Below are 25,752 nucleotides of genomic sequence, written 5' to 3' on the forward strand. Positions count from 1 at the left end.
ATGGGGACTGGTTAGGGAGCCCGTGCTGACCTAATGCTATGGCTGATTGGTATACTGTATATATACAGGAGATAATAAAATACTAAGAATGCTTTATATAGATAGAAGAGCAGAACTCCAGCTTTTTTAGAATGTCAATGTTGGGAATCCTCTAAATAATAATATAATATCTCATAGAGAAAATACCGTAGATAATCAGAGGAAGGAGAAACAAGACGGTGAGGAGACACACTCTCTTTGTACACCAGAGACTTGAAATGTAAACTGAGGTGGTGTATGCAAAGAAGTTCAACAGAGATGAGTCCTCACAACAACATGTTAGTGTGTCCCTGTAATAATTCCTCTGCTCGTACATACATATAGACAATAAATACAACCTAGTGTGGCATATTTGAATCAGGTCATACATGCCCACTCACCCCAAAATTTAAATTCTGTAATCCTTCAGAGATTAGGAAGCTGTTTATGAACATCTTTGATGGCTTTCAAACATAAACACTGTTATCTGTCTGGGGTTGTTATCGCTCCATTTCTTCTAATGGGAGAAAACAGAAATGAGAGCATGCTGTTGTTGGGCCGTCACGGCGGGAGACTCGACATTCACAGCATCTCATTTGTTAGAAGATATTACTACAGATGGTGTTTTTGAGGTACAAAAGAGGAGGCCTGTCCTGTGTTAACTGGGTTTCTTTCACCCCTACAGTTCACTTGTTGTGCCAGATCTGATTCATCAGGAGAGATTAGCCAAAACCTCAAGCTTTTTTGACCTAAAAAGCACCTGCAGAAATAAGTACAGGAATAGTAAGTTCTGTTATGTTCAGGGCTCTGTTGCGGTTTTTATGTCCTTCTCTGCAATTAAAAACTGATTCATACTTGCAGAAAAACAACAACGTTCCTGTGGTACCTCATGTCACAGAGCAGTAGAGGAGCATGAAGCTTAAACCAGCAGCACAGGCAGTCTGTCACCGGTACAGCTGCAGAGAAAGGATGTTACGCCACAGTACGTTCCCTTGCCATACCACACAATAAGTGTGTACCACCAGATTGTTTCTGTATGTAATCAAAGAATGGTGAATGGCGCCCTCCAGGTTGGGAGTGAGCCACTGCCCCAAGTGAAGGAGTTCAAGTACCTCGGGGTCTTGCTCGCGAGTGAGGGGACAATGGAACGTGAGATTGGCCGGAGAATCGGAGCAGCGGGGGCGGTATTGCATTCGCTTTACCGCACCGTTGTGACGAAAAGAGAGCTGAGCCGGAAGGCAAAGCTCTCGATCTACTGGTCAATCTTCGTTCCTACTCTCACCTATGGTCATGAGGGCTGGGTTATGACTAAAAGAACTAGATCGCGGGTACAAGCGGCTGAAATGGGTTTTCTCATGAGGGGGCTGGCGTCTCCCTTAGAGATAGGGTGAGAAGCTCAGTCATCCGTGAGGGACTCGGAGTAGAGCCGCTACTCCTTTGCGTTGAAAGGAGCCAGCTGAGGATGTTCGGGCATCTGGTAAGGATGCCCTCTGCTGGAGCTGTTGCCCCCGCGACCCCACCCCGAATAAGCGGTTGAAGAAGATAAGTAGGTGAGGGTCTTGTTCACGAGTGAGGGTAAAATAGAGCAGGAGATGGACGGGCGGTTCAGTGCGGGCGTCAGCAGTTATGCGAGCGTTGTAGGCTACTGGGGTAGACCCAGAACACGCTGGAGAGATTATATATCTGGTCTGGTCTGGGAACGCCTCGGGGTCCCCAAAGGAAGAGCTGGAAAACGGTGCTGAGGAGCGGTACGTCTGGAATTCCCTGCTAAGCCTGTTGCCCCCCACGACCCGGCACCGTATAAGCGAAAGATGATGGATGGATGGACCATAGAATATTAATACTGTATTTCCATTGGAACCCCATGATAATAAATTCAATGTGGAATCTGATTAATATTATGTTAATATCTTCTGTTGGTCTTACCAATCAATTCTTTAATCAGTATAAATATGTGAGGGAGATGACACTGGGTGGACCAGACCTGACTTTGGCTTCTACACACACACACACACACACGCACACACACACACACACACACACACACACACACGGTACAATGCAGAGAGAGTTACACTCACAACCTTTATTTTCAGGGGACAGAAATGTCCAGAGCTTCATGTGAACAGCTGACAGCAGGTGTCAACCAGCTGCAGATAAACGAGTCATTACTAATGCGTGGTCGTAAAATGAAGGAACATGTAAAACTAACTGTGTGGGGGCGTACAGCACACCGACGCTCCTCTCTGATTGGACTAAAAACAGAACCTAAACACAGTATTACCATGGGAACTAGGAAATATAATCTAGTTACCATAACAACCTAGCAATATGTAACCATCAGTGTGATATGTTACTGTGTGAGTGAGAAAAGAAAAGAAAGCGAAAACCTGCAGAGCTGAAGCCCACTTTACATCACTTCAAGAGGAGTTATTTAGAAATGTCACAAATAATCTCAACTCCACTTCTCGTGTTCTTCAGCCGAGGTTTTGTAGGGATGTTCAGTAGGTGTTTGTAGAGCCTCTAAACTTGTATATTTGTTTTTCAAATTTTCCATAAATGTCACAATAATTTTGTTATTGTAAATTCTTTTGGCCACGATAATTGAGTAGTGAAAATGTGATACTTCACACTGTTGAAACAGTCATGTATAATCTCAGTGTACTCACTTTTGGTCAACCTGCCTCTTCTCTTACTCAGGTTGCCAGGTTGGTACATGTTTGCCTGCATCCAGCTGGTTGTTTACAGTATGTGTAGGTCTAGTCTAATAGACTAGGCTAATATAAGGTTAGACAGTTGCATAAAACTAAAGACTGACTAATCTTCAGTCTACAAAGTGAATACCAGCCAAACATCTCTAGGCTCTCTCAGAACTAACAGTTGTGTTTCCATGGTATCAGTGTCCCTTTCCTGACAACTGACCAAAAGAGAAAAATATGATTAAATTGTGGCAGATGAGTGCAATAGGGAACACTTTTTAGAAATCTTATTAGTTAATCTTTTGAAATGTTATTTTTTCCTACAATTTCCCATTAAAATGTCTGAGTAACTGTTACATATCCAATGGTTTCCTGCTGTGAGCGGACAGAGCTGAGCAGCTTGAGCAGCCACGAATAGGCTACTGTAATTTACAAGCAAATTTGTCCAACTTAAGACAGCCAGCTTGGAAAACTTTCAAAGGGCTGGAGTCCCTTTAGAGTGTCCTCTCCATCCTCTGTGGAGGATGAGCTTTTAACAGTGCTTGAAGTGGAAAAATATAAGTGCTGGTACTCATCCTGACCAGATGTGCTCCTTGACCTCCACGGAGGGGATGCTGCTGCACAACAGCTGTATAACAATGTGAGAGGAGCTGACTGTGTATCTCACTCTAACAGCCTGTTTGTACAACGATCTTATTATCATCAGTACACTCTTAGCAGCTCATTGTATAAGCCTGTGTGTGTGTGTGCGTGTGTGTGTGTGTGTGTGTGTGTGTGTGTGTGTGTGTGTGTGTGCTTGAGAAACACACACACAACCAAGAGAAGAACGAGAGAAGAAGAGCACCCACCCGCCACCTCACCTTTGCTCGTGCCTCCACTGATCTCAGTTCCTCCCAGTGATGAGGAACCGAGGCTTGTGGGTAATCCCTTCACAGGAAGTTTTGATGCAAGGGGGGCAGCGGGTCGTTTGACCAACCCTGATGCCGGCTGCTGATTGGCTGTTGTGGGACCCGGGACTGCCAAAACAGATGCTCGCTCTGCGATGGAGCGAGGTTTGTGGAAACCTGTGAGAGAGAGACAGAGAGAGAGAGAGAGAGAGAGAGAGAGTAATACAGAGGGCTATAAATGAGCTGTATTCATCATTACAGACACAACACAGAAATAACTGGTCTAAAACAGTTGTGTTTTAGTGATAAGTGATGAACTTTGATACTAATTGGGAACATAATTATTGGTATGCATCACATATTATGTGGATGCAAAAGAAGAGACGTCAATAGAGATCAGCTGAACAGTGACGGGAAAGTTGCTGTTCTTTTAAATGCAGACCCAAGAGTCTGAAATCAATGAAAGTACATTCTAGTAAAGCTGAACCTTTAATAACACACACACACACACACACACACACACACACACACACACACACACACACACACACAATGGTCCTTATACATATTCTAGCATTGTGGATTAGTGGTTGTAATTAATCTTCATGGTAAAAAAATAAAAGCCCTCAAGCGTTTTTTCTGTGGACAGAATTCATTCATTTGTTAACACAAGACTTTTATTCCAAAATATTTGCAGGACAATGTTGCAGAACATGCAGTGACTTGCAGAGCTCCATGAATGAATAACTATGCGGTTTTAATTGTGGATTATTACTATTATTTACAAATTACCACACGTTTCTTAACCTTTCTTGGTCTAAAATAAATATAAATGAAATTTAGTATTAAATGAAATGGCCATTATGAAAGTCAAACTCTATGTAGAAAGAAAGAGCTGACAATCATGCAGCCACTCGACGAAGCAGCCACACGACGCAAAAGCCTCGCGACGCAGCCGCCACGCGCTCCTGACGTTCCCAGTGTGGACGAAGCGTTACACTACTTACACATTCAGTTGGTCCGCTATGGTCTGCTGTGTTTTATGTGTTTTACTTCCTCCTAATCTTCCATTAAATAGATGTTTCTGACTGGATTTAAAGTACGCAGAATGCATCTTCTCCATTTCAGCGTCAGTAAATCTGTGATCGACCTCGTGGTCTGTTGAAGAAAGCCGTGAACGTGCATCTATCTGAATTACTTACACCTGGCGCAACCTAGTCGCATCTCCTCAGCCTAGCTTTGCCAGCGTGAAACATATAAAGCCAGGATAAACTGACTAGACTAGGTCAAGCCTGAAACAGGCCTCAGGACCTGCAGCATGATCTCCAGCTAAGCCGGGCAGTCCTGCTTGTCCTTTCTCCATCAGACTGACTGCTGCCACGGATGGGCAGGGTGCTGCACTGTTATTTCTCTGGCCTTTAAGCGATGTATCACATTGTGGGTGAATGACAGCTTCCACAGTGACCATGTGATTGTAACACAGGCACAGTTTGCTCACTGAACCCCCTAGAAATGCATATTATATTTTTTATAATAACACAAAACTAATAATTTATTATAAAGATAAATAATATCAACTGCGTTGTGTCTTCTTATTGACAGAATAAGAAACCAACAAGATAAGAAGATAGATTTGTGCTCTCTTTATTTACTTATAGGCTAATAACACTCTCTGTCCACACACCGTTAAATATGTACTTTCTGTTAACCCGATGTAAACAAACTATGTACCTATCAGCTGTGAGCTCCAGATCAGACTGGAGTCATAAGCACTTAAAAGATGAGTTAGGTATTTGCTCTCTTCCGATGTGTGTGTTTCTTAAACAGAAAACAGGTTTTATACTGCGATATTTACTGAAAATGACACAGGCTACAATAGCCTACAGCCAACAGTAGCCTATATAATAAACTTTCAGGCGTTCTGGTGATCTCCCTCCAGCCAGCTGTCACCTTATTTAGGTGTTTGTAGTGAAATGAGAAGGTATCGTATCAGATAACTCCTCATTTCATCTAAACCAATCAGTCATTCCTCGTCTGTTACAGGAATAAATAGAAACAAGGCGCCTGGGAAAAGTTCAGCTCAAACACGCACGCTGCGCAGCGCTTCGTCGCTCACAGCCAGTTAGTTCATTCCAATAAAAAACAATGCAATCAAACTGATTTTGTCACTGATGCTCGATCACGTTACATTCTGTTTGGAGGGTGTAATATGTCGGCTACACACACCCCAATTCATTAGACCTCTCTAATGTGTACACATTACATTCCCTCTAGATTTGTTTTGTGAACCCCCGACCTTAAAGTTCAAACTGTGCCTATGGATTGTAGTCGGACACAGTCTCATCTAGTATTCACAGAAGACTGAGACTCTTTCTACTGGTTTCTAGGCTGCACTGTTGATTCCTCCTATAAATCTCCACAATGTTCCCGCGGGGGTCCTAAGTTCTTCTTCCATTCCTTATACATTTCCTTTTAAAGCATTATTTTAGTATATTACTGCCCTGGCTAATTGCTTTCCAGGGTGTTGTTGTAAAAGAGAAATCGAACACTCTGTCTCTCGTCTACACACCTCTGAACTACATGTCCTCTCTTTCTTCCTGCTGCTCAGAGAGGGAGTGATGAGAGATATCCCAACAGCTTATAGTCCCAATCAATCATTCATTAAAAAGATCTAACAAATTCAGTTGTGTTGATCATGTTGTCAATATTTAAATGTGACAAAGCAAAAGAGGAAAACATGTTAAACATATGTGTGTTGTGTTGAAGGCAGGGTACCAGTTACCCCTCCTCTACAGCACGCACCGTGCAAGACCTGAGGCCTGGACTACGAAGCAGGATTTAGCGTTAGCGAGGTAACTTCAGGGTTAACCCTTCAGGGTTTTCAGTCCTACGACGGTGGATCACTTCTTACCGGGGAAGACCGCCGGAGCAGGTTAAGTTCCAGATAAGAGATCAACTTGTATAAAAGCACCGCCTACTGATAAAACAGAGCTCTGTGAGCAGATCGTATAATAATATTACACAAATATGAAGACGTTTAAGTCATAATCCAGGCTATAAGCAACACAGTTTAAACTGACAAATGCAGCAAAGACAGCTGGCTGTATGCTGTGGGTGTTTACCGCTTTGAATTATGTTTTTATATTTATTTTTTTACGTGCTCTCAAGTCCGTTTCACACCGCCAGAGAGGGGGACACAGCTGAAGGAAGTCTGAAATAATCATATACGCCACCTCCTTGTCAAAGGTCATAATGAAATGTAATCTATTCATCCATGTTGGCTATACACAGCCCCATACGCAACAAACTGCAATGCACTGTGTGTTCTGACACCTTTCTATCGAAACCAGCATGAACTTTTTCAGCAATTCTAGCTCCAGTAGCTCTTCTATTGGATCGGACAACACGGGCCAGCCTTCGCTCCCCACGTGCATCAATGAGCCTCGGGTCTGACCCTGTCGCCGGTTTACCTTCCTTGGACCACTTTTGGTAGGTCCTGACCACTGCAGACCGGGAACATCCCACAAGAGCTGCAGTTCTGGAGATGCTCTGACCCAGTTGCCTATAACCATCACAATTTGGCCCTTGTCAAAGTCGCTCACATCCTTACGCTGGCCCATTTTTTCTGCTTCTATCACAAGATTCAAAGTTCAAAATGTTCACTTGCTGTCTAATATATCCCCCCCACTGCCAGGTGCGATTGTAACGAGATAATCCATGTTATTCACTTCACCTGTCAGTGGTCTTAATGTCATGGCTGACCAGTGTATATTTAATGAGTCTCAAACAGACTCGTTTTCTCCTAAATGACGTCATTAACACAGACTTACTGTTGTAAATTTGTTCTTACAGTTTTTCTCAATTGTTTACACACAAATACTGGTACTTGACACACAATGACCACAACATGTAACTCATGCACCAACCCCCTGAACCAATTCTGCTAAACTACAAGCACAATTCCTGCTTTACACTCAAATTGCAGTTCTAAAACACACTTTTTTCAAAACACTACACACAATTCTCTGCATTGGGCACAATTTTCATGAAGAAAATCTCGTTTTCACAAGGAACACACTGTCATTCAAAATTCTAAAGTCAATTGCCCTACTATGCACACTGACTCATCACATGGGCAAACACCTGTCACACAGTGTTACAATTAGCAATCATGGAAAGTGTGTGACCGAAATCCACAAACGCGTATACCCCTTCTCCAAGCTATGGAAGACGCATGTGGAGATATAGCAGTTGATGCTTTTCATGGCTGGATTCGACATGCTAAGCGATATTTCCCCCGCTGCTTGGCCAGGGAAAACATTGCTTGTGATGTGGATGAGGTGCTGTGGCCAGACCGAAACAGAAGAGAGGATGCAGCATAGTTTTTTTTTCGTTTTTTTTACTGTAACTGTATACAGTAAATTCTTCTGTTGTTTTGTATGTAGACCTCTGTATGTGCAACTTTGTGTTGGTTGGGATGTACACTGTGTACATTGTTTTTGTGGGGAAAATAAAATATATTTGTTACCGTGTATTTGTGTGTTCTGAGTATAAAAACAATATTCTAAAATATTTTACAACACACTTATGTATGTACTGTCTGTAGTAAGTGTAACACTGAACAAAAAAAAGGCCTAAGTCATTATGATGAATGGAGAAGAAGTGTTTTCCATTCATCATAGTGTTTTACATTGAGCACATCAGTGTTCAACTGGTTCTTATAAATGTCTATTCATATGATGGTTTGTGTGTGTCATTTGAAAACAAAATACCATTTTGAGAAGAAATAACATTGTTTTGAATGTAAAGTTTAATTTTGCAGGAGAATTGAGGGGTTTTGCCCATTGTGTGTGTGTTTTTTGATTTGTGTGTAGAGTTCTGAGAGTATGAGGCATGCTTTCAGAAAATGTGTGTAAACAATCGAGAAAAACTGTAATACTGTTGGTTTTGTATGTTTACGATCAACAGTTTGCTCTAGTATTTGTATCTTATTGTTGCTGCTGTGCTGTTACACACTGCAACAGAGACAGAGAGAGAGAGAGAGAGAGAGAGAGAGAGAGAGAGAGAGAGAGAGAGAGAGAGAGAAAGCACAAAGACAACATGCTTGTTATAAAGAGAGGGAAAAAAAGTTTACATGTGTTCACCGCAATTACATTACCTCACATTAACGCATGCGCGCGCACACACACACACACACATACACACAGAGAGAGTTTCTGTTGGTGAAGGTAGAGCAGCAGTAAAACTTGTACTGCGACTGAAGCCAGCAGGAAACATCTGGCTTCATTTGGTTTCAGTGATGAGAAGCCAGCCAGAGGAGAGCAGCTGGATTCTGTTACCTAGGAGATCAGCGTTAGGTAAGAGCTGGCTCACGATAGATCTGCCTCGTGCTTACTGTTGATACACAAAAAAAAACCTCTCCAGTCCAGTGTCTACATTCCTCTTGTAATCCCTGACTTTAACCTAAATCTAACCATAAACCCAAGACCAAACTCTAAACTAATCTCTGAGTCTAAAAACAATCAGCAGCTCAGCTACATCTTTAAAACCAAGAGCACAGTTTGTAAATGCTTTTGAACAGCCCGCTCAGACGGCAGTTGTCCGAGCCTCCTACAAGCACATGAAGGCACTAATAAGAAGGTGATTTATTTTGCTCTCGACTGCATGACCCCAGGATACTAAGGTAACTTTGACAAAACAATTAGGAAGCTAAATGTTGCCTGTGATGTGTCAGAGCTGATTTGCACTGGCTGGTCATCCAAAGTCATGTGCTTCAGGAGTAATGTAAGGTATGCAAGAAGAGTCCTTTGGCTGCCACCATAACTGAAGTACATTTTTATACCAGTAAACTTTACAGCATGGAGTTATCAGTTCGTCTGTCATGTTTGGGGAAGAAGCCACATAGTGTATCATATTCATAATACCATGTTAGGAAGACAACTGGCGGCTTACTGTCTGTGGTTTGAGAAATCACGGCAGCAAATGCAACCGACTTATTCAGACGTCTTCCTCAGGCCTAAGTCCTTCTCAATATGTGTCTCCTGCTCTGAAGATGTCAGCCCTATGTCATCTACAAGGACACCGTTATGCACAGCATGGCAGGTGTTGTGCTCCACAAGTACTCCACAGCAGTAAATGGTTGAGTCAAAGCCTGAATCAGCAAACAGCGTCCACGTGGCTACGGGATACACACAACTTGGAAGCGATGGCGTGTGCAGATGCAAGCTTAGCTGTCAAACAGATAGTGAACCATCTATTGAAAAGTGCTGTCGAGACCTGACCCTAAACTGACCCCGTGATGAAATGTGGACTGGCCCTCAGTCAGGTGAATTATCACACCTATAAGGAAAGATAAAAACACCGAGCTGAGCACATGAATGATATGTTGGATAAACCAGTAATGGAGAAGATTTGTAACAAAGTAATCAAGTCAGGACCTAATTCAAAATGGCCCAATGCACGCACACACACACACACACACACACACACATACAGGCACACACACTCAAAGGAATCCATTGATGGCGATCTCAGTCTGAGGTCAAGAAGCATCTGTTTGTTCCTGCGTATCAGCAAAGAGGACAGACGAGCTTTTGTCCATCAGAATGTGACCTTTATAAGGAGAAGGATCCGGTTTTACACAAAAATACAGTTCAGCATTTTCCGTTATGTAAATGACACAATTCAGCTCAGTGATTATGGAAAACAAGGCTCAAGTTACACACACACGCAAACACACACACACACACACACAAGTGAAACACAAAGTGAAATTACAGGCCACTGGACACCAGACAAGTTGAATGTCTCAACAGTGTCTCATCACCAGCATATTTTCTCTCTCACACACACACACACACACACACACACACATACATGTAATCTACAGATTACAGTGTCAGGACGGGACTGACATGACGCCAACAGCACAAAGCGATAGACAGGAAACAAGCAACGACCAGAAATTCCCTTCTGGAAAGAAGAAAGAGAGGACCCAGTTACCCACGTGTTCTCCAGCTTCCTTTAAAGGAGCAACATGTATCGCTGACAGCTAGCGGTTCAAATGAGTAACAGCAGTCCAAAATCAAATCGTCGGAGCCGCCGGCGGCCCGTCCGCTCCTCCGGTGGGACTGATAGCAGTTAGTATGTGTTAGTATCACAGCAGCAGTGGGAATCACTTCAGCAGCTGTGTGTCTCAAACACTCGCTGCCTTGATAACCAGCTGCACACGGACGGACCACAGGGAGACGGGATGAGGCTTCTCAGGTCAGTAGAATCTAACGTTAACGTTATCTCTGTTGATCCAGATGGAAATTTCAAAGGAAAACACACACTAACTGTTGCATCGTTGTCGGAAAAGACAGTATTTCAATGATCACGTTTCCTTAATCTCTGATGGCATAATCATGGTCATTTTAATGATTTATTACAGTAAATAGATTACATACTGTATTGGTCCTTTAAAGAAATTCTGTAAAAAGTTTGCTCTTATGCAACACTGCAGCAGAAACACACTAACGTGACGAGCACCTACTCACCAGCTGCACACACACACACACACACACACACACAGACATTATCAGTATGTCTGTCACTGTTTGTGACGCTAAACAGTGTGTGCTACGGCCTGAAACACAGTGCAGCGTCTGTGAGTGTTGTAGAGGAATGTGGAGGGCATTTTAACTCGCAGCTCTGCAGCGTCAGCCTGCTCATTTCCTGAGTCTGCTGCAGAGACCAAGCGGACTTCTTCTTCCATCGCACACACACACACACACACACGCACACACACACACACACTGACACGGGTCTGTATGCCTGACAGGCAACTTGAGAAGCATGCTCTGGAGCAGAGCAGACATACAATCCATGTGCTGCTGTGTGTTTACATTTCAGGTTTCATAAAGTAAATGTGTCTGTACTGAGATAGCTCATGTTTACATCTCTACATACATACAGGAACCGTGTTGACTCACCCTGGCTCTGGCTCTGACTTTGGCTCTGTCTTGTTGGAGATCCACCCCCAGCGCTCTGTCCGTCCTCTCCCAAAGTGGAGCCATAACTCTGGGCTTGCCTGGGCCCGAGGCTCCCCTGTCCTGGAGGTCCAGTCCCTGACCCTAGAGGTGGAGCCAATCCCAAGGGCCCCTTATCCACTCTGGTGCCTCTCCCCTGCTGCCTGGCATTGGGCCCCAGCTTGGAGGAGACTTTCTGTAGGAAGAGATGACGTTTAGCGACGGCGTCCCAGCCGAGGGGCCCCAGCTCGGAGCTGCGCACCGAGACCATAGTGTTAGCCATTCCCTGTTCAAGAATCAGTCAGAAATGTGGACTAGGGGAAGCGAGGGAGGCAGTGAAGGAGCAGAGGGGAGGAGTGAGGGAGACAGTGTGTTAAGACAGAGGGGGAGGAGGAAAAGAGAGAGCAGGAAAGAGAGGTAGGAGGGAAAATTGGGAGTGTGCTGCAACCACAAGAGGGGTAAAAAAAAAAGTTGGTATTGTGTTGTACATTCCCCTTGAGAGTCCCGGCTCTGACCAGACCAATTTTTTTTCTCTCTCTCTCTTACCACCAGCCCCCCGTCCCTCTGTTCCTCCCCCTCTGACTCTATAAACACCAGCACACATGGAGTGAGTTTGTGGATGAGGGCCTGGCATTAGTCTCAGACTTTTCAAAGGGAAGACTATAGAGACTGCTTTGTTATTTATCTATTACCTATTTGTGCTAACAGAGCAGTCAGGGACTTTGGCAAAGTGAGGAAGAAGTTAAGAGAATGTTCACAAATCCATTCTTATGTCACCTTAGGTCTGGACATTGTCAGATAAAACCCCCTGATGTGCTTACATTCAAAAAGCCTTTTGCCCTGTCACCTTCATGTGTCCCCCTATACCCCAAATCACAGCTTCAGATGGGACGAAACACTTCAGAGTGTTCTTCTTCTAACTCGTAACCTCCTCGACTTTCCAGCTGAGCCAAGAGGCTGAGCCCAGGATTACTGTAGCATACCAATACCCGATAAATCATGTGTTGACATGCTAGCTGGCAGCCGAACTGGGCCTGGCTGATGCTCTGTTTGGTAATACACGGATGGATGGTGAATGTTACTGCACACGTGGGGACACCCATTTCTCTGAATATCGATTAAGTATAACATGATAATAGAGTTGCGGTAGGCCTTAAGTAGAGAATTATTTAGACATCTGACGTCATGCCACTGTGGATCACTATGCTATGGAAACGGGGCATCATTTAGTGAGGTGGATGACCTCGTTTGACCAGAACCACAACCATTACAAAATAAAGGCTGGTTATCCGCAGCAGATTTGATATATATTTGTTTCTAATACAAATGTAGTGTACGTGTGTCTACACCCCACCTGTGCTGATACAACCCCTGAGGCCACCTATGAGAGAATACGCTGGGACAGGTTTTAAAGCTGTCACTGTAAAAACACATACCAGAGACAGAGCACACAGACACTGTACACGTACCACTCCCTCATGTCAAACACAACAACAACAACAACAACACAGCTGGGGATCTGACAACTACAGCTCACAGCATTTTTGACAAAAAAAGGCAGATTCGCATCAGTCTTTTATTTAGTTAATTTTCCAGACTTGAATTCTTCCTCTTTACATAAGTGCATCCTACCTACCACTGAGTAAAAATGTTAATGACAATGTTAAACTCCGGTATGCGCTGCTTGGGCACATAACTGTACCATGACTGCTATTTTCCATTTCGCTGCAAAGCCGGCACTTAAAATAAAACTCTTTTAAAACGACTTTGTTCACATTTAAAGGCAGGGTTGACGATGTTATCCAGTATACACTATTTGTTATATTGGTTGAAATGGCCTTACAGCCTGACATTACTTATGAGCTCTGAAAAAGGACCGGAAAAGAGTTGTCATCTGTAGCTGCTGTAATCCTGTAAAAACGTCTACCAATCACTGCCTCGCGGTCCGCTTGGAAAGAACCAATCAGATGCCTCCCTGCCTCCCTGCTCGTACCTCTACCCTTGGCGTGCACCGGCCTGAACTTAAAGCGCGTCGCCGCCGCACGTTTACTGGAGAACGGAAGAGAAAAGTCAACCAAAAGTAGCACTGCCGCGGTTACTTGTCATGAGGTAGCGTTGTTGACTTGAGGTCCTCTCTCCGCTCTGTGCAGTAGTTACCATGCGGCGGTGCTCGTGCATGTGTGTGGGGGGGCGTTGCCTTGGAAGGAGCCCCGAGGAGAGGGGGTGGGTTTAGACGGAGCTCCTGAGGCGATGCTACTTTCAAACTATGCGTGCTTTGCAACATCGTCGACCCTATCTTTAAAAATGAGCATGCTGAAGATGCTTTTTATATGTTACTCTATATCCCAGTAAACCCAGTGACTCCGCCACACATTTAACCAGCAGCTTATATCACAGATGATGTGCTCCAGCAGATGGCAACACTTACTAGTTCCACAATGTCCATGTTGCATAACCTGCATCTCAAACCTAGAACTGTTTTCTGGATCCTTGTTGGCCTTTGAAATGAAACCTGACATCATTTTAATAATATGTCACCTTGACACTGAGCTCATAGTACTCACCCTGCTAGGAGTCCTGGGTTTCTCCACAGCCTGTCCAGTACCTTCATGAGCTTCTTCACTTGGATTTTTAGTCTCCACACCTCCAGCTGTTTCATGTTTATCAGGCACTTCCTGGACAGCCTTCCCGGGAGCGTCCAGGGGTCCAACCTCAACCACGTCAGACCCCAGAGAGCTGGTTGAGGTAGAGAGAGTTCGACTGACGGCCACACTCTTCCTCTCTGGCTTAGCGGAGCCGTTGGCTGCAGTCTTGTGGTTGGTGTTGAGGCTGCTGCTCTTTCCTCTGACGGGTCTCAGCACCACGGCCACTTTGACCAGACCTGCAGACGACCTTTGCTTCTTAACCCCATCCCCAGTCTGTGCTTCCTCCTTCCTAGGAACAGCTCTCTTCCCGTTGGCTGGAGCAGATCTGTTCTGCTGAGTAAGAAAAGAAAATTCTAAATGTTAGACAGAAGACAGCCGTACAATACTTGATATACAGTAAGTGAGCATTTCAGTACCACTGCAGTACCTGGCTGGGTGTTTTAGGGGGAGATGGGTTAGACCGTGATCTGACCTTAGCCTCAACCTCTTTCAGGTCCAGTTTGGAAACTCTCTTTGCCTCCAGACTGGATGCTTTGATGGCTGTCTTGGGAGCACTTGAAGTAGCAGTGGTCGATTTGATTTTTGCCGCTCTGGCCGGCTGACTGGTGTTAGGTTGGGATGCTCTTTCAGGGGAATAAGATGATACCTGGATGGTTTCAGCAGCAGGAGGCTCTGTCTGGCCTACTACGGGTAGACCACATGGACAGGCCCTCTCACCTCCAGTTCCACTCACAACCACGGTCCCCTCAGCAGAGCCACCTGGGCTCACCAGGCTGTGGCTGGGTTGGCTGGGTGCACTGGTTGAGCTTGTGAGGGTCACACTGCTTCTCCGCGCACCCACGTCAGAGCAAACAGACAGAAACAAAGCCTCCTCTTCGTCATCATCATCATCATCATCATCATCATCATCAGCAGGGATTTCTGTTGCGTCTGAGTCTGGAGTTGAGGAGCCATGCCTTCTCCCGTTACTGCTCCTACTGCTGAGGTCATCACTGTTGTCACGGCTACCGCTGTTTGCGGTCAGGGACAGGGCCAGTGTCAGGTTGTCGTTGTCGTTCCAGGTGTCTTGGCGGTATTCACAGCTGTTGGCGTCCAGGTAAACAGACACCGAGTTGTCGTTGGATTCCGATAGCTCTGTTGCCGCAGCGACGTCCTCTGGTTTACTTTCCTCCTCCGGTCCCCATTTTGAAACTACAACATCTGTCATTTTGTGCGTTTCGGTCGTCACCGTCGTCATCAGGGTGACCTCGAACATGTCATAGTCCATAGGGCTGTCGGTCCGGCCCCCGCTGAGGCTGCTCAGACTCCGCAGCGACTCAGGAGACGATTCCCCCAGACAGGAGGAGGAAGAAGAGGAGGAGGAGGAGGAAATTGGGAAAGCATTCCCATTGTGATCTCCCGCACTGTGAAGAGGGAGCCTCATGCTGGATCCATTTTTCCCCCCGACAGGGAAGCCCTCAGCGGGCTGAGGAACACTCATCTCTGGGCCGTAACTTTCCTCTGACCTGTGATGGAGCGGCTTTTACTGAACCATTTGATTTCTGTTGTTGTTCTCGCTGGTTGTGGAAGAACTATGAACAGTGCTCTTCACAGCTTGAATCCTCTTTATACTCTCTATAATGACATCTGATAGAATGTCCAATCCATATCTCCATGGGGCAGTGTTTGCAGTTTTTCCTTTCCTTTGGATTTCTACAGAATATATTTAGTATGTCTCAGAGTTGCAATTCTTCCACTTATACATTTTAAACACTGCAGTATTTCCAAAATGGCTGTGAGTCATTGTGTCCTTGTCAAGTGCAGAACTGTCATCAATTTATGGGCCCTGATCCCTCGCATGTTATTAGAAGACAGAATTCCACATATTCAGGACACTCCTGTTGAAAACAAGCAAAAAGAAAATAAAATTAAACTTTTTTTTTTTTTAATTTTCATCACAAACAGCCAAAAACCAAAAAACAAAAAGTAACTTCTACAGACAGACTCACAAACATACCAACCCCACATACAGAATAATAATAATAATAATAATAATAAATAATAATAATAATAATAATAATAATAATAAATAATAATAATAAATAAAAATAATAATAATAATAATAATAATAATAAAATATATAATAATAATATTAAATTAAACATTTAAACAAAGCAGCCTAACTGTGTCAGTCAAATCAAACGAATGAATCTCTATCATTCCTCTCAAACAACATAAACAACTACAATGCCCAAAGAGTTTTTCACAAAGATGATTCATGTTGTTCACATTGAACAAGCAGCTGAAAACCTGAAAAACATCACACTTCACAACAGCTCACCTTTTTGACCATACATATTCAAGTCATTCATTCAAGTCAACTCATATTGAAGTAAACTTTACTAACTCCTCTAATTGATAAGAATCAGCTGCAAATGATAGATCTCCTAATTGTTTATAAAACACATGAATATAATAAATTCAACAACATCATTATTTTAGTAATTATTACTTTGATTTACGTCTTATTTTTTTGCTGAACCGCCACTCTGTCTGCCTGATGGTAAGAGAGTTGAGAAACGCTGCCCTCTGGAGGCTAAAATCAAGAAGTTATAGATGGATTTTGGTGCATTACTGACTTCAAGACACCAACTGCAACAGGCTGTTGGAGGTGTTTCTGATGAACAGCCTTGTGAAAATGAGTGTGAAGACCAGTCAAAGCAAGTCAAACTCCTTTTTGGAAGTGATGCACTTGTAACAGAGAACTTGAGCCGTATCGTTCATTTTCACAGCCAGAAGCCCCACGTTCAGATGAACCCACCCATCTGAATGTAACAGGGCTGCCCGTGCATGTGCGCATGTGTGTATGTGGGTCAGGGACAAAGAGAGGAGCAGCTATATCTAGGCGATCAGATCCAGGACGGTGTTCCATCTCGGTTATCCAGTAATGACAGCAGGGTCCCTGAGAGAGAAGGCACACACAGTCAAAAGCCTTCAGCTGCTCAGGAAAACGTTACCTCACTGAAACAAAAATGTCAAAGTCACAATATGAACAATAAAAAAAAAGTCTTTTGCTACATGGAGCACTGTAGAAGTGTTTTCAGTTATTATTATATTAAAAGTACTATATACTTAATATTTGGAAAATACTCTTTTTTCGTAGTCACATCTCATTTGTCCTTTTCTGCTGTTCAGGTTGTTCTTTTAACCTCCAGTTCAGGCTGGCAAAGAAAAAAAAGCATGTTTTTGTGTGTGTTTTCTGGGATAAGTGCAGACTGTGACACTGACCTGAGCCTGAGTCTCCCTCTCCCTCTCTGCCTCTATTGCTTTGAGCTATTCACTCTTTTTACTTATCCCGCTTTGTAATCTCTGCCTCTGCTATCTTATTCCTTTTTTGCCTTTTCTCTGATATTCACCGTGGTCTCTTCTTCACCCTAATCACTGTTAATCCTTTCATGTGATCCTTTGTGATGAGATTCTTATGAGTGTGTGTTTGTACAACCCGGTACCACGCCAAAGCGTGTATTAAGCCTGCCTAATGTCCACCAGAGGATAGCGTGTCAGTATCACATCTTGCCTCTCTGAGGCTTGGATGTCACGTATGAAGGTGTAATTCAATTTAGGAAAAACGTCATGGTTGGGCTTGAAATAAGTACGTAAACTAAGTAAAATACGTACAGAAACAACGTAACATCAGTATGGAAAACACATCACAAACATCACTAACTTACAAGACAAGACACCATTTTCCTGGTTAGAGTCCGGTGTTTGTTTAACCCATCCACCTCCCCACCCGCAATAAGGGGTCTTTCTCTCTTTTATTCTACATCACCAGCTCTGAGCGGAGCATATTCATGCAGATTCCTTTACACTGAAATCGGTATAGTATTTTTTTAAATTGAAGTTATTGACTTTATTTGACATCAATATTCTTCAAACCTGTACATTTGTCTTTAAGGTGAGATATATGGATGCAGATTTATCTAACAGTTTTAGATATTATTTTGTTAACAACTCTCAATTCCATAATTATCCAACCAGACATGCTGAGAATCTTCATCTTCCTTTGTATAAAACATCCCATGGTCAGTTTTCTATCAGATTTCGTAGAGTTATCTTATGGAATGAAAATGTCCATTTAATGAATTCCTCTGTGTCATTGTCTGTGTATAAAAAGAGATGTAGAAATGCTCTGCTGACAAAAATATATGATTTGGGAAAAAATGATCACTGTATCACATTAGAAACTGTAAATATAAATACTGTAAATATACAATATAGATACTGTAAAATATAAACTTCAACACTTTACACTTTATTTTTTTTATATGTGAAATGTTTTGAATACTGATATCTAAAATGTACTGGTGATTTTTGTCATGATAGTAATTTGTACCTATTGTATGTCCTTTGGCTGTGGTTTCTTATAAGCCATTATATAAGCCGTTTCTACCCTCACACGTATTTTACGTTCCTCTCATGTGAATTATATTTTATTGTCGTGAAACAAATAAGCAATAAATAAACAAACTACATGGAATACAAATGACACGGCAAAAGCAAGAAAGTCATTCTTATTGCACGCTTGCAATAAAAAAATTTCATTTGATTTCGTGCGTGTAGTGTGTGTGTGTGTGTGTGTGTGTGTGTGTGTGCGCAACAAGGCAATAATCTACCTCAGAGTGGCCCATGCCAGCCACTACACAGCTGACTGCACTAAAAGCCATATTTTGAGGTCAGAGGTCAAGGAACCCCTCCTCGCCAAAATTTCATGTCCCATACACATAGGTTAATATTTGCCAACAAGAACGTTTTTAAGCAGGACTTCAGTCAAAGTCCAAGCAGACAAGTCCTCAGCTATATACTGCTACATACGTTTGAATTTTACTACACAAAGAGACAATTAACATATTTCACAATATTCAGTCTACAGTCAGAGTGACAAAGTGACAGTGGGATTTAATATTATCTGACTTTCAGGAATAGTGGACATTTGAAAAGATACAGTTTTAATAAGAGCTTTAGAGCATCATCTGTTCCACTGCTTTCAAATGCACATTTAGTACAGCCAGCCAACTAAATGTTTACTATTCTATTATTACTAGAACTGGAGGACAGCGATGCGATACCTTCTGTTAACTACTCAATTTTCCATCAGTTGAAAAAAGCTACATCAGATCCAGTGAAATCAAAGCAAAAACACAACAATGCTGAACCTCACAAACTACTTTCACATAATACCTGTGTAAGTGTGGCTCCGTCTATTTCTTTAGATGCCCACTTAAGCTATAGAGTCCAAGCATGTAGTTGACGCGTGTTTCAATAAAACTCCGTAGTCCATGTTCTTCATTTCAACCGTTTACTGAAAATCTTTCTTTAGTCTTCAAATACAAAAATGGTAACAAAATATCAAAAACATAAGCAGTAAAAAGGTAAGAACAGTAATATTAAGCACGGTATATTAAGCACGGTATATTAAGCACGGTATATTAAGCACGGTCAAAGACTAGTGTGCTCTCCAGGCTCCATAGCTTCAACTGAATCGTTTAACGAGCACATGCAGCACAATTTAGCTTTCGCCCAATCAGAATACAGGACTGGCTGCAGTCACAATTGGTCCTTATTGAGCACACTGCAGTGAAACTACAGAGTTATTTATCTCAAGCAAATAAAACAAAATGTAAATTAACCACAGATATTTCTACTGAACAAATGGCTCTAACAACCTGGCTGCAATGTTTAAATCAAACAAACCTCATCACAAGCTTTACAATACTTTAAAGGGGAAATATCATGAAAAATTAACTTTCTCCGCACTTACATCTAGGTATCTGGAGTACAAACCAACCCACAAATTGTGAAATATGACAACAAGTCAGTTTATTGCGGGCTGTCTAGATCAGGAAACATGTGATTCAACAAGCCAATCAGATGTGGCTCCCCTTCCTATGTCACATGCAGGCTCATTAGAATATATACCGCCCACTGGGCTTTTTCAGGAGGGGATCTTAAAAAGACAGGTGAAAAAAACGGAGCATTTCAGACAGAGGGTGAATACAGGTATATTCAGACAGACATGATGAGAATAATAATGTGGTTTTGAAAATTGAAAAAGTTGTGTGTTTATTTGTGCTTTAGAACGTAACCACTGTGAAACAATCAGATAATAATATTTTATTTCTCTGATTCACTACTTTATTCTCACTAACGCTGCTCCCTCTCTTCATTCGCTTTTTAGCTGGCTCGACCATCGCTGCTCTCTCTCCGACAACTGTAGTATATTATACCTTTAAAGCATGACCATAAACATGTTCTAGTAGAAACCCAAAAAACATGAACCTGAAAATGAGCATGTTATGTCCCCTGTAATATATACACAATATTCTGTGCTCAGTTACTTCACTTTCTTTGGTTGCATACAGTAGATGTGGCCAAACAAAAGAAATGCTTTGCATAGGAGCTAGAATATTAAGTTGCATTATCTTTCATGCTCTGTCCTCAAGGCCAACATCCACCATGCAGGACAAAAGGAGGAGCTTACACCAGTACAGCATCCTCTCTATAATTGATTCAGGCAGGACAGGTCCTGGGATTCTGAGCTTGCAACCCTTGTGAGCTACTTCACTGCTGGTGACTGTTCCTTTTTGCAATAGCAGAACGGTGTGATAATTAGCAGCTCTGCAATGGCAGAGGCAGCAATACCTAATCAGGCTCCACAATCCTCCACCTGACCGGACCAGAGCCACAGCTAAGGCACATCTCAGACACAACTGCTTACATGAGTGGTTTCACAAGACACAAGCAAGCTCAATTAAACTGTATTCAGGTCATTTAAAATGAATTAGCTACTGACTGTCCAATCATTCCCTATATTTCCCCAAAACAACAACCTGCCCATTACTTCAGAAAATCCACTCAAGCTCCTGTATGTGCTGAACTGAAACTGAATCCATTGGATGGTTTTGTGTTTCAGCCAACCAGGGAGCTTGTTAACAGGCAGGAGGCAGCGGGCTCACCCTTCCTTCATAGAAATACTTGGCCATCGTCACCACTGCAGAGCTGGTACCAGCTAGTGAACACACAGTCACACAACGGGCACGACACACAAACAGTAATAATGACACAAGCTAGCTATTAACACACACACACACACACACACACACACACACACACACTAACAAGGTTGCTAACAAAGTGGTGTAATGAGAGACAGCAGTCAGAGTTACACTCAGCCTATCGCTGCATCACACACAAAGACACCCCCGATGCAGAAACAGTGGTTGCCATAGAGATATACAGACTGCTTAGTCATCCTGAGAGAAGATGAGTGTGACTGTGTGCGTGAGTGACTTCATAACCAGCTCGTGTCATTCCCACCTGCAGTGCAGAGGTGTATGTGTCTGTGTGTGTTTACTGGTGAAAGCATGTTTGGATGTGCATGTGTACATTCGTGTGCAAGCATATTGCATTTCATTCTGACGTCGTCTGAGGTCGCAGCAGGCAACGTGACACTACTGACGGTGTGTGCGTGTGTGTGTGTGTGAGTTCAGATGACATAAAAGACAAGACTAGAATTCCACAGTGAGGACGGTAGAGGAACTGAGCTGGTGAGAGACATCAAGAAACACTCTTATTAATGTCATCGTATTCTCTAAGAGGGATATTATCACATTTCTATGATACACTCTTACGGTGAAGACGCCACAGACAGAACTAGAACAGCTACAATGCTCAAGAGGGCAACCATATTACGATCAAACTATGAAATATGGTGAGTCACTGCTGACAGAGAAAGAGGCAGTGTTAGAGTAATGAGGGACCCTGATGGAGGAGAGAGTAACGAGGTTACTATAGATGTGGAAACAGAGCTGGTTGGCTGGCTGCCAGTCCAATCAGAACTGGTTCTGAGGTGGATCGAGATGTTAGATAACCAGCTAGCCGTCTCTCTCCTCTCCAGCTCTGACACCAACACTATCTTAACGGATCAATACCTGGATACATAACAAGTGGATGATGATTAATTTGGACTGCAGCCTTATTAGTAGTAGAGAATATACAAGTGGGTAAACTAGGACGACATTTTACTTCTACCCAGAATAGAAATGATTGCCAATCGAAACAAAAATGCCACATTTGTAATAAAGTATAGTAGAAGACATGGTCTACATGGGTTTCTCATACACCACAACCCTTATTATTATTAGACCATACCACAAATGTATTACTTGGGACTGATATGTTTTTGTTTTAATATGCAGGCTGGTAGTCCAGTAATGGTGCTGCTCCCTAAAGAGCACTGCAGTAGGGCTTGTGAGGGGGGGAATGAAGTGTTTCCCATCATTGAAATACAGGACCAGAACATGTGATCTGTCCATACATGGTCACACAGTCTGATCTGTACAGTGGTTTTACTTTGTGATCCAAAATTCCTGAAACAAGCGATAATTCACCAGAGAACTCACTCAACCCCTAAACTCAAACCCTGTTGGTTTTGTGACCGTTTCGTATAAAATATAACCTACACCGTTTGGAGATTTTCAAATCGTCAGAAACATCTCAAAGTTTGTACACTGCTCCTGCGATGCCTCTCTCTGCCTCTGTGGGACCTGCCTTCCAAACTGCTGTGTAATCCTGTTTATACAGACCGGAGCCTCCTCTGGGAACGGTGACGCCTCGGCTCCGGCGGCTGAACTTTATCATTAGACGGTTATGTCGTCCTCCAATGGTGATAATCATCACTTGTTAGTAACAAGTTGTTACAGGTAACATCTGCTTTTCTGAGGGGACCTAAGGCTACGTTCACATTACAAGCAAATGTGGCCCAAATACGATTTTTTTTTTTGCCTCATGTGACTCAGATTAGATTGTTTCAGATTAGTGTGGACACCGAAATATGATTTTTTTTCCCAATCAGATCTGGGCCACTTTTGTATGTGGTCCTAAATCCGATACATATCCGATCGCTGGCCATGCGACCGCTGTGAGAACGCTCATATCGGAATTCATGTGTGTTTTTCCACGTCATACTTCACTGTGCAGGCGCAGATCACTGACCATACAGTGTCGGAGCGGCCCGTTGAAACTACAGAAGAAGAAGAACCTCTCTCTCCACAGAACAGTGCGTCAATCGTTTTCTATATTACCGAGTTCTTCAGCTAAATTCGGCGTCATGTTTCAGTTAGTAGAACGCCGATTTAATAAATTGGCAGTTATAAAAATGTGTAAACTGTGTCGTTAAGGCAGAAGAGCTTCATCTGGGAAACATCAGGTTTATTCACTTTACATAGAAGTCAAATTAATACCAAATTACCATATGCTTAATCATGTTCGTCAAATGAGTTAGTGTCTGTTTATGAGTCGTAAGAAATCATAAATGATCTTTTAGAAGGAGTAGATGTTTAACGGTAAGCTCCGCTCCGTTAAATTTAATGGAGGTTTCCTCCGACAGTGGGAAACAGCTGAAGACTTTATTTGCATTGTCAGTCATTTAAAATGTAAATGAACTCACCAAACAGACTTTGTGGACACACAAGCTGACTGGCGGTGTTTCGGGATATAAAACAGTAACGTTAGTTCACAGAAGAGCTGTTAACGTTACATATCAGCTCAAATGAAAAGTCTTTCTTTTGGAGTATTTAGGAGGTTTAGAAGTAACATAACGGGGATCCCTGTTAACTTGACCAATATGCTAATGGAGTCTGGCACTCACTGGACTCCAACAGGGTGTATTTTGGAACAATGCACCGTTGGACAGCAGTCCACCATGCATGTGACGTTATTGGTTGCATGTGAGGTGTTTCAGGGCAGCGATACGTTCACAAGGATGTCAGATATGAGTCACTTCAAACGTGAATGTGAACAGTCCAGTCAGAAAGATTGGATCAGGGACAAAAATCGGAATTGAGCATTAAGCCATGTAATGTGAACTTAGCCAAAGCGGGGTCCGTGACACTCTGCCAGGGGGACCGTGAAAGGTTTTAATGAATTAAAATGATCATGATATAAAAAGGATTCATAGTTGAACAAATCATATTTAATTTATATAATCTGTAATAGTTCATAGATTAATCTAACAAATCTAGAAATCTTAGAATCTGCAAATATGTCTAATACATGTCTCTTATGTTGTTCTTTCACATAACTAAGACTATAGAAGTGTTAAAACATCGTCCACGTCAAATTATTCCAAGGGACATACATGAGGGTATATTCTCTATGTTGTAAGGGGTCTTTGGCTGAACTAAGGGATGTTAGAGTGAGCGAAGCATTCAGTAGGTTAATGTTAACATCATGACTCCATTCAGGTCTCATACGTTTATCACCTGATGGAACTCTAAAACATTCTAATTTAAATGTACAGTATGCTTATAAGCCACTAAAGATGATGAGACCATTTCTTCAACATTAAAATGCAGACTCTCCTTTAGTATTATAGATTTGACTAAATAAATAAAGAAGTCTTCTTTGGCCTCTACGTTAAATCATATTGAAACTGTAAACATGTGAAACAATGCTTCCACTGAACATTGTGAAGCAATTTAGTTACATCTCAACAAAGCATCTGGATACCATCAAACCCAGCAGAGGAGAGACCACAGGACTGCTTTCTGTCTTTAGTTTGGCCTCAGCACCATCATCTTGGTTATTACGGTTTCCTTTTTAAGGAATTTACCAAGGACTTCTCAGTACATACTAAAACATGGTAAGCCTATGTTACAGGCAACAGTTTAAATACTCGAAAAAAAATCAACATGACTTCCAAATTCAGTCACATTTGAACAATAAGCATTTACTACAGTATAACTATTTACTAAAAAGGAAATTAGTTGGATCATGGAGGACACAAGTTCATGTTAAATGGTTGACTTGTGTCGCACCAGAAAACATCTCAAACATTTTCTAAAAGACCTCCAGAATGCACACACTCACACACACACTAATGAAGTGGAAAACACACATGACACACGCTGATCCCGTGCATAACTGTTGCCACAGCCATAACTTACTCTCTGTCTCCTTCTTCTCAGACTGTACTGCTGCAAAAAAAAAAACACATCCAGCTTAAAAACCATGGAAGGTCGCTCACGCTCCTCGCTTCAGACTGACATGCACTTACTTAGCTGGCTGTGCACCTCCAGACACACACACTCCTCACTGCACTGCACTGCACGGTAATGCGTCGTATCTTATCCCATCACTGCTGTGTGTAAAAGTGTGTGTGTGTGTGAGCACAGGCGAGGTAAGACTACGCAGGCTGTGACGGTGGGAGGGAGGGAGGAAGGAGACAGACACACACAGAGAGAGAGAGAGAGAGAGAGAGAGAGAGAGAGAGAGAGAGAGAGAGAGAGAGAGAGAGAGAGAGAGAGAGAGAGAGAGAGAGAGAGAGAGAAGAGAGAGAGAGAGAGAGAGAGAGAGAGGAATACACCTCCCTTTTTGGTTCTGAAACACGAGTATGCTGCTCAGTGCTGCAGTAACAAGAAACACACACACACACACACACACTTTCCTCAAGGT

At 42.7% G+C, this 25,752-nt stretch overlaps 1 protein-coding gene across 4 annotated transcripts in view; it reads right to left on the minus strand.

The window, feature by feature from the left end:
- The window catches only part of LOC141763721 (uncharacterized), a 63,867-nt gene extending 38,345 nt beyond the window's left edge, over nt 1-25,522 (minus strand). The window contains exons 1-5 of one of the 4 annotated variants that reach the window (XM_074628434.1): nt 25,245-25,522; nt 14,686-16,135; nt 14,178-14,591; nt 11,578-11,809; nt 3,578-3,781 (exon numbers count right to left, since the gene is read on the minus strand). In XM_074628434.1, the coding sequence (XP_074484535.1) occupies nt 3,578-3,781; nt 11,578-11,809; nt 14,178-14,591; nt 14,686-15,738 (1,903 nt within the window). In that variant the 5' untranslated portion in view covers nt 15,739-16,135; nt 25,245-25,522. The remainder of the gene's footprint in view (nt 1-3,577; nt 3,782-11,577; nt 11,810-14,177; nt 14,592-14,685; nt 16,136-25,244) is intronic. The other 3 variants (XM_074628426.1, XM_074628409.1, XM_074628416.1) reach the window with 3 other exon arrangements.
- Between the last annotated feature and the right edge of the window lie 230 nt (nt 25,523-25,752).

Source organism: Sebastes fasciatus, chromosome 3, assembly GCF_043250625.1.
Source record: "Sebastes fasciatus isolate fSebFas1 chromosome 3, fSebFas1.pri, whole genome shotgun sequence".
Classification (NCBI taxonomy): Eukaryota; Metazoa; Chordata; class Actinopteri; order Perciformes; family Sebastidae; genus Sebastes; species Sebastes fasciatus.